A 10,906-nucleotide genomic window follows, 5' to 3' on the forward strand; every position below is an offset into this window, starting at 1 on the left:
TGCATGCATGCACATCCACCTCCTACGATTAATGTTTCCTAGTCAACGTCGGCTAATAATAATACTTAGGTTATATATCATATGTGAGGTTTTACACTTGTCTTCTAAATCAAAAGCCACCGTTACCATTAAGTATGAGCCGTTAAAATGGGAAAAGTTCATTGATAGGTTAACTAAACACACGAATAATCAAATTTCAAGATTTACTAATATGCATAGGCACACACATTTGACTCGAACTAATTGTCACACAAAAATTAGTAAATGTCATAGCATTCAGTATCCACTGATTTAATGTTAATTCTATTTTTGATGGCAGAAGGATAGTATCATATAGAAGATGGGATAGTGATTAGTAACACTAAAATCTTATATCTAGGTAACGTATAACTCAGACCCCACGGTGGGATAATACTGGATATGTTGTTGTTATCTAGGTAATGTATAAGCATAATGAAATTGAAGGCATGCTAGATTGTTGTTACATGTCGTTTTATCATCTGTCATCGTTTTATGATGTCATATATTAATAATATGAACTTACAACATTACTAGAAAAAAATAGGATACGAAGTAGAATTATTATAGGAAAAAGTAAGGTAAGGGATAAAATATATAATAATAATAATAATAAGGAAGGGCAAGATGAGAGAAAAGGAAAAGATAACGATACTACGTACCACACCAAATCCGTCAAAAATGGCACTTTTAGTCGTTACGTAACGATGAATCTAACTATACGATACTATAAAATTTAAGTAACAATCAAAACAAATATTATATTTAAAGTAATAATACAATACAATATAGATAACAATTGTCCAAACAAGCTGTAAGGAAGAGAGAAGAATAATATCATTTACAGTTAATGCTATTACATACTCCAGTAGTTTCAATTGATAATAGCATAGTTTAATCAGATATAGAGTTCCGAATTTTGTGTTTTTAAATATCACATATAATATTTCTGCGACCATAAAAACTTATTATTTAGAATAAAATTATACTCCAAATTTAAGGCAAATTATTTATATTTAAAAATAAATCTATTTTTTTCGGACAACGTAATAAGAAAATAATGTTAATTTTTCTTTAACGGATATAGTAATTTCAAATTGGTGTGTCAAAATCAACACCTAAGCAAGCTACAATGAAGAACTCAAAGAATTAGGTTCCTGTGTTCTGTCAAAATATGATTTGACATTATATTACTTGGAACCGATTAATTTGGCAATATTCTGAATCTTATCACGTTGAAAAAACAATAAAAAAACTTAGATTACTTGTAATCGAGAAGTTTCCATAAGAAAATACGTAGGCAAGATGAGAAACTCTTGAACGTGACGTGTCTTGATAAGAACATTTTTCATGTCTTGTAAAAGTCTTAAGTGATGGGTTGAAAAAGAAAAGATTGTCCCACAAAAATAAAGTTTATCACTTACATATCGATTTTCTATTTTTCAGTTTTGAGATTAAAGTTTCTGATTCGTCCACGTTTCACCTGTCATTTTTATTGGATAAACTATGCTATCTTCTTTTGTATTATTTAATTTATTTATATTTTCCAAAATCAATGATTGATCCAACAAATATCCTACGTGTCAATCTCAGATAATTGAGTAATTTTCAATCTTTAGCTATTATGCATACAGCCTCATGGGTGAGACCATGTCTCCTCTTTTCATTTTTTTTTTCCTTTAAAATAATTTTGATTAATTTCGTGAACTAATAGTATAGGACAAATCTTATGCTAAAATCGCCTTGCAAACAGTTACAATTTGCATAGAAGAAAATAACCTTAAAAAAATCCATTTTGGACCAATATGGATCAGGATAAGACTCAGATAGTAATTCGTCGATTGTCTAACATTCCATGCCTTAAGCTTTAACCAAAGTTTAAAAAAGATCATATTCAGTGACGGAGCCAATTTTTTTATTAAGGGATGTCAAAATATAAAAAAATAAACTAAATTGAGAAAATAAGGGGAGTCAATATATAGAATATCCATAAAAATAAAATTTTAACCTAGTTAAATAGTAAAAAAATTCGAGCGAAGGAGTATCAATTGACACCCTTAACCTAAGGTGGCTCTGGCATTGACATATCTGCTAATCAATAATATGGACTAGAAAAGTATGAAAAGTTTTGGAAGAACTTTAGTTTTAAACTACATAGATAGTTATAAATTCATTAAAAGATTTGATACGTTCGATTAATAATGTTAGTTACATTCAATAATCCAACAAGTATAAAGTATCTGCTGACTACAGCACGTTTTGAAAGATAAGTAAATTGGTTGTTTGGATAGCTTAAAAATCTTTGGTGAGCGAGTAGAATCTTGTTTTTCATAATATCCCTCGTTAAATTAAATCTCCATAAAATTAGGAAAATATCATTAATAGACAAGCTGGTTAAGATACAGTATTTAAATTAGCATAGAGAACGATCACTTTCCATTGTTATATATCCATTATTTCGTCACCTAATTATTTAAAAACATTTATATCCTACTTTTTCTTTTTGCAATTCTGTTGAAATTTAATTGGTCAATTGTATTTGGTGGTGGTCATAGTGTCGTACTGAAAAAATAATTCAAGATCACAGTAAAGTCAAGCTATATATGTACCTTTTTTCTTGCTAAAATGTGTGGTTCTCTTATGTATAAACGGTTAAAATTACATATTTTTTTATTTAATTATACTCTTAACATACATCGATCTAATCCGTTCTTTTTAATATATCAACCATGTGAATATATTCTTTGCTTTTTTTTTTTGGGAAGTGAGATGTGAATTCATAATTCCTGCATACTGTGATAATTCATTAAATCATGTGATCATCTCATTTTATTTAAATTTTTAAAATGTCCGTTAGAGACAATTCATAAAACGGAAAAGAGCCAAATATACCCATGTACTATCATAAAAGATTTAACTGTACCATTCGTCATGCTTCCAGTCCATATACCACAGTCGTTATATTATTGGTTTAAATACACCTCTTTTATGTTAAGTTTGTCCAAAGTGGACATCCAATCCTACGTGGCACTGACATTTAATGAGGTGGATGCCACATGGCTTACCACCTCAGCGCCCCTAACCCATTTTACCCCTCCCTTCTATTTTTTTTCCACCACTATAATTTCCTTCCCCTCCACCACTATTGCCATACCATGAAAAAGATATTGTATTTTAAATTTTACTCTTTTATATATGGATTAGGGACGCTGAGATGGCATGCCATGTGGCATCCACTTTATCGAATATCAGTGTCACGTAGGATTCGATGTCCACCTTTGACAAACATAATAAAAAAAGTGTATATTTGAACCAATAATATTACGACGGAAGTATATTTGGTCTTTTGCCCTTCATAAAAACCGAAACATGAAAAAGTTTAAAATGAAACATTGTGATATTATTATACAAGCATTGTTCGACTCGAACTATTAAATCCTTCTTTAGTAGTCTAGGTTGATGCATGCACTATGATTGCCGGTCTTTAATTTCTTAGTATTAAATCTAATGACTTTACCTTATTAGAACCCAAAGGAATATGTTTTTTTTTTTTTTTTAGGTTTGGGGGGAAGGGGAGGGGGAGGGGTGGGGGGGCATAAAAGATCATAGGTAGCTGCTAATGAACTAGGAACCCATGCCATAAATTTATTGGGATCTGCATTTGAAACTTTCATGAAGTATCACGTGTAAATTGCATATTTGAATTATAAAAATGCAAAGTAAAGTAGTTACTAGGCTAGCGTTTGGCCATAGATCCCAAACTTATTTTGAAAAATCTGATTTGGGTGAAGTTTGGTTTGAAGATGAAAATATGTTTGGACATACGTTTTCAAAACATATTTTCCAACTTTATTTTGTAAAAATATGTATATAATTCCCAAGTTTTGGGATTTTGACCCAAAATCAGCTCAATAGCTGATTTTGGGATTTGAGATTTGAGATTTGGGATTTGGCCAAAATGTGGGCAAAATTTATGGCCAAACATGAGTTTTCAAAATAAATTCCAAATTTATTTTGGCAAAACTCATGGCCAAACGGGGCCTAGAAGTAAAAGTCAATTTATTTGAATATTTTTTTCAAGCTAACCTGCATTCAACTTACTTTATCGGTAAAGTCTATCACACCAAGTCAAATCTACCGTCTAAGCAAGGAAGTTAATTACTATGTACGTACTTTTTATGCATTGTTAAGAAAAAGAATTAAAAATATTTTTGAGCATTAACTAATAATAACTTAATAAAAATGCTTAGTAACATGCTACTCACATACTTTCTCCATACGATTTTACTAATCCCTTATAAATGATATTTTTCGCTTGTCCACTTCAAAACAAGAGAGCTTAATTGTTTTCTTTATACCCTTAGTATTAAGTATCCATACTCCTCAATTTAATTAGAGTTACAACTTTAATAGTAACTATTAAGAAGGATAATTTAATAAAATAAACTCTTACTGTAATAAATAATTTTCTGAGAGACGTGCCTAGTCAATATAGAACTAATAAAAAGAAACGAAGGAAGTACTCAATCTTTAACAATAAAAATCTATTTTTATGTTCACTTTATGTAAAAAAAACCATCCGGTGTTCGGTGTCCGGTATCCGTATTGGAGCCTGACTATTCGGATTCACGTCGCGTATGGACCCATTCGGGGAAAAGCGCTCCCTACTAAGGATTTTTTCATATCCATGGTTCGAACTCGAGACCTTTAATTAACGGAAGAGCAGCCCCATCTATTAGTGGTTCTTTCTGATGGGATCGATGCGTTAGTGATGGTATGATCACATTCCACCACTTTATGTAACTTAGATCCTTATTAGTAAAAAAATAGGTGTAGCGAGTCACTTCATTATTGTTTTGTGATAAAGAAGTTGAACTTATCATAAATGCATATTATTTAACAATGAACTAAATAGAATTACATACATACACGTATTTGTGAGTTAGAAACCGTGGTCCTAAGTCTTAACCATGATAATCCAAAATAAAAAAGTAAAAATTATTTTTTTCCAATGTGTACTAATGATGGTAAAGTCTTATCTAGTTACTATAGTACAAAAACCAAAACAAGCAAATAAAAAGAGGTTGAAATAGAACTTATCCAATACAACTCAATTATTTATATATATCCCTTACTTCAATCAAACACAAACAGTTTAACTATTACAAACCTAACAAATAACAAACAACACTCTTCTTCTTCTTCTACATCTCCTCTCTCAATATTCATTTCCTTTTTCCCAATGGCAACAAGAAAAAACTTCCTCTTTCTCGGAGGAAAAGACAGAGTTACCCCTCTCCCCTCTAGCAGCCTCCAGTTTGAATTTGACGAAGCTGAAATATGGTGTAACAACACTAGTTCAAACGAAAATGTTGTTCATAATTCTGAAGCCAAAATATCAATACCCAATTCAAGATTCTTGAAAAAAACAGGGAAAAAGAGTGAAAGATCAAGGGCAATTTCGTCAACATCATTGCCGGTGAATATACCGGATTGGTCGAAAATTCTAGGGGAAGAGTACAGGAGTTGTCCGAAAGAAATTGATGATAATAATGTTGTTGAAGATTTTGATTATGAAAGTGGAATTCCACCACATGAATATTTAGCAAGAACAAGAGTTGCTTCATTTTCAGTACATGAAGGTATTGGAAGAACACTTAAAGGAAGAGATTTGAGTAGGGTAAGAAATGCTATTTGGAAACAAACTGGTTTTGAAGATTAGTAAATCTTGATTAATTAGCCGGAGCACCGGTAAAGTTGTATCTGTGATATATAGCTCAACGGTTTGAGCCGTGGAGTCGGTTATTAATGCTTGCGTCAAGGTAGACTGCTTACTTTATACACCTGAGGTGCAGTCCTTATCTTGATCCTGCCTAAATACAAGATATTTTGTGCACCGAGCTGCCCTTTTGATTTTTTTCGTTATTGGATTAATGGGTTAATTTTTGTAAGTTATTATGGGGTTGGATTGATCCTCTAGTTTTGATGGTTATCTTTTAGTTGTGACTTCAATTCAGAGGATCTAATGTAATGTAAGTTTGTGTTACATTATTCATATTTCTTTTCCTTAGATTTTGCATAATCCTTTGGATTTTTAATGGAATATCAGTCCAGAGGGATTAGTTTGTAATTTTAAACTTGATGAGTTTGGATATATTGGTACTGTAGAATCTTATCACCTAACTAATTTATTTTTTTTCCTTGATTAATTTACAATGTTATTTACCTTTCTTTCTTTCACTAGTAATGAATAGCGCATTATGTTGTGCTAATCAGTATTATGTAAATTTTTCTTAATTTATATGCCTTGATAATATAAATTTTACTGATAATGTCAAGTTATTAAAATAGCTATGGATAATTTCTTAGACGATGACATCTCTTGTTCAAAATAAGTGCTTCTAAGTTTTTGACATGCTCATTAAAAGAATTATTTAATAATATTAATATACGTGTTATTTAACTAAAATTCTTTATATCTTCTTAAATTACTCTTTGTATATCGTCATATTTTGTTGATCATTTATTAGATAAGGATGGATTTGGAAAATATTAATTAATGCCCTCTTGATTTTTCAAAGTCATAATGCCAAATTAATTTAGCTAAAATATTTTTGATCATAGGGAAGTCCGTGAAAGCTACTAAATGTACGGGTAAGACTTTAAAAATTATGTATATAAATTTTTGAGGCATTACATGGTGTCTTATTAAAAAATACATAAATATTTAATTACGAATTTACTAATAAATAAGTTATATGTTCAATGGCAAGTTCTTTAACGCATAAATTTTAAATTTTGCCGTTTCTAATTTGTATTAGAAGGAGAGATGTATTACGGCCTCATTTGTTTGCACTTAATGGAGGTCTGAACTTTAATCTTCCACATCTCAGTCATTAATTGCATTTGTTTTTTACTTCTGAATTTTAATCATTCATATCATAACCATTAACCATTAAGTCTGTTTGCTTTTTCAATTTTACAACCACTTAATGGGTCTGAATAGATCTTCATGATTAAGATTTATAATAAAGTCTTAATATCATTAAGATTTTATACATTCAAGAATTTATGTAAAAATAATATTTCACTATTACTCCTACACTTTCATCATTAATCATCATCACTGCTATCGATGTCCCCCACTATTATAGACTACCACCATCCACTACTACCATCCTTAGCCGCAAGCACCAGCACTACTAAGCACGAATGTCAGTTGTCACTACCGCTAGTCATCATTTACAACCCTCACCACCAACCATCATTACCACAACAATCATCAATTACCACTATCAACCACCATAATATATCACCCATCATTGTTATTAGTCACCAGGCCACCACCATCAACCACCACTGTTAACTACTATTGTCATTCACCATCTACTACCAATAATCACCACAATCAACCAACACCACCACCAGCTACTACCTAGTTGTCACGACTCGGAATTTCCACCATCGGGACCGTGATGACACCTAACATTTCACTTGCTAGGCAAGCCAACGTTAGAACATATCATCCATCTTTAACAGTTGAATTAAATACAAGAGATAACTGGAATAACTAAAATATTAGTGCGAAATATAAAAACTGCTAAACGTCTATTACAATTCCCTGAACCTGGTGTCACAAGTGCACGAGCTTCTAAAGTAACATAAAGGTCTGAAATAAGTACAAAGCTGTCTGAATGAAGTTATACAGCTAAAAAGAAAAGAGGATGGGGACTTCAGGAGATGCGAGCGTTGAGCAGCTGTACCTCAAGTCTCCATAAGCTGCATGATCCGAGCTCTCTAGTAACCGCCGCTGGGACCGTCTCCAAAATCTGCACATTGTGCAGAGTGAAGTATCAATACAACCGACCCCATGTACTAGTAAGTCCCAAGCCTAGCTTCGACGAAGTAGTGACGAGTCTAAGGCGGGTCACCTACGCTAAAACCTGTACGCAATATATAATAATGACAGAATAATTGAAATACGTTACAGAATTAAACAGCCAATAGGAGATGATAACCACAGCCTTGAAACTAAACCAGTGTCGTCCAAAATTACCAATCTCTACCAGCTCAAATAAAAACACCAGAAAAATAAAGCAGCTCAAGAAATATAAGCATATAGGTTGTTGCGGCGCGCAACCCGATCCCACTAGACAACACATAATCCTCCCTTATTCCACCATAACAATATCAATAACAGTAAATAATATATATGTTTGTTGCGGCGCGCAACCCGATCCCACCATATATCAATATCAATATCATAATTTACCCTTATTTCACCATATCAATCCACCCTTATTCCACCTGGTATGGCGCGCAATCCGATCCCAGCGTATATACATATTCACCCTTATTCCACCATATCAATCCTCCCTTATTACACCTATTGCAGCGTGCAACCCAATCCCACCACATCATGCCAAACAGTCAATGTACATAGTCAAATCAACAGGCTAAATCACAAGGCCTTTACGATAAATAAATACCAAACTGAACCAAGAAAAGGAACCTTGTTCAGTATAGAATCTACACAAATAATACTACACAGCGAGACCAAACCAGCAATTTACAGTTAGAAGGTACGAACAAGTCAAATTAAGCAAATAACAGGGATTAGAGGAACTAAGAAAAGAGCTAACATGGTCAACAGAAGAAAATATTGATTAACACGTAGCAATTAAGCATGGAAAGCATTTAGATCATGTAACAATTAAGATAGGAGGGAAAACAATTAAGGAAAAGCGATAAATCAAGGAAAACAGATAATTCGGCGGCGTATAAGCACTCGTCATCTTGCATATACGCCGCTCACATGGAATTCACATAACACAAAGTCCGAGGGTTCCAAATTCCCTCAAGTCAAGGTTAGACACAACACTTACCTCGCTCCAAATGCCACCCAAAGCTCAATCACACTTTTGCCTTTCAAACACGCCTCCGAACCAACAATATCTAGCAAATTACCAACCACACATTTCAAAATAAGCCTTAGGAATCACCCACGATCGATAAGAATTCAATTTAAGCCATTATTAAAAAAGTCAACACCCGGGCTCGCTTGGTCCAAATCCGAAATTTGTACCAAAACCCGATTACCCATTCACCCCCGAGCCTGGATATACAATTAGTTTTAGAATCCGACCTCAATTTGAGGTCTAAATACCCAAATTTTGAAATCCCTAGTTTCTACCCGAAAATTTCCAATTCCACCATGAAAATCGTAGATTCTAGGTTGAAATATTGTAAACTGAAGTGAACGATTGAAAGAAACTAGTTTAGAATCACTTCCCTATGATTTGGGGAAGAAAAAGTCTTTGAAAAATCTTCTCTTGTGTTTTAGGTTTTGAAAATTTGAAGAATGAATGAAAAATCCCGTCTAACTTCACTTTTACACAGCTGCAGATGTCGCATTTGCGACCTGTGCGAAGCTCGCAAATACGAGAACGGCATCGCAAATACAAACCTGCCTCATTTCTGCTTCTGTCGCAAATGCGAACATATTATTCGCAAATGCGGAACTAGGATAGCAATTGCGACCCCCTTCTTCGTAAATGCGAAGAACCTCTTCCCCAGACCAACTTTGCAAATGCGAAGATTTTCTCGCAAATGCGAGGATTGCTTGGCCCAGCTACTCTTCGCATTTGCGATGAGTAGCTCTCAAATGCGAAGCTGTAATGCTCGCAAATGCGAACTCTCGCAAATGCGAGATCAGAGGCCAATTCCCAGAAATTGCAGATTTCAGCAATGCTTAAGTCCAATTTCATTCCGTAGCCTATCTGAAACTCACCCGAGCCCTCGGGGCTCCAAATCAAACATGGACACAAGTCTAAAAATATCATACGAACTTGCTCGTGCGATCAAATCACCAAAATAACACTTAAAACCACGAATTTAGTACCAAATCAAATGAAAATTCTCAAGAACACTTTGAAATTCCTATTTTCACAACCGGACGTCCGAATCACGTCAAACCAACTCCGTTTCTCACTAAATTTCACAGACATGTCTTAAATATTATATTGAACATGTACCGAGCTCCGAAACCAAAATACAGACCCGATACCAACAAGATGAAACATCAATACTTTTCTTAAAAACCAATAATTTTCCAGATTTCAAGTTTTACAAAAATTCATAACCCGGGCTAGTGACCTCCGAATCCGATTCCGGGCATACGCCGAGGTCCCATATTTTGATACGGACCCATCGGGACTATCAAAGCACGAATTCGGGTTCGTTTACCGAAAATATTGACCGAAGTCATCTCAAATGAAATTTTTAATCAAAAATCCTTATTTTTATCAACTTTCAACACAAAAGCTTTCCAAAAACACGCCCAGACTGCGCACGCAAATTGAGAAGGGATAAAATGAGTTTTTTAAGGCCTCGGAACACAGAGTTTAGTTTTTAAATCATAAGAAGACCTATCGGGTCTTCACATTAGTCGGCACCCACAACCACCATTGTTAGCCATCATCACTATCAACTACCAAATAATTTTTAAAAATATTTGTTTAATGTAGTATTATATTAAAATTAGTACTATTTGATTTGAAGTTATACTTATTAATTTTTAAATAAAGACAAGTTTTACATATTCAGAAGTAGAAAAAATAAACAAACTTAATTATTTAGTATTCAGATCTTAATACAATATTTTAATATTCAGATGCGCATTTAGATTAAGATATTTTAATTTTAGTATACATATTAATATTAAAATGTGTATTAAAAATCACACGTCTTAATCATAATAAAAACAAATGAGACTTATAGACTTTTTGGATAGTATTTAGTGGTAGGTAAGAAAGCAACATGTTAACTTGGACAATCCTTTGAAGCAAAAATTCACACGCTAACTAAACACCCACCCCCCGCCCCCCAC

General features: G+C 33.2%; 1 protein-coding gene across 1 annotated transcript; it reads left to right on the plus strand.

Moving 5' to 3' along the window:
* Positions 1 to 5,149: 5,149 nt before the first annotated feature.
* LOC109216536 lies at positions 5,150 to 6,218 on the plus strand. Its single transcript, XM_019380698.1, has one exon. It carries the CDS (start codon positions 5,261 to 5,263, stop codon positions 5,738 to 5,740), a length of 480 nt encoding a protein of 159 aa, XP_019236243.1. The 5' UTR covers positions 5,150 to 5,260; the 3' UTR covers positions 5,741 to 6,218.
* The last annotated feature ends 4,688 nt before the right edge of the window (positions 6,219 to 10,906 follow it).

This window comes from Nicotiana attenuata, unplaced genomic scaffold (assembly GCF_001879085.1).
Source record: "Nicotiana attenuata strain UT unplaced genomic scaffold, NIATTr2, whole genome shotgun sequence".
NCBI lineage: Eukaryota > Viridiplantae > Streptophyta > Magnoliopsida > Solanales > Solanaceae > Nicotiana > Nicotiana attenuata.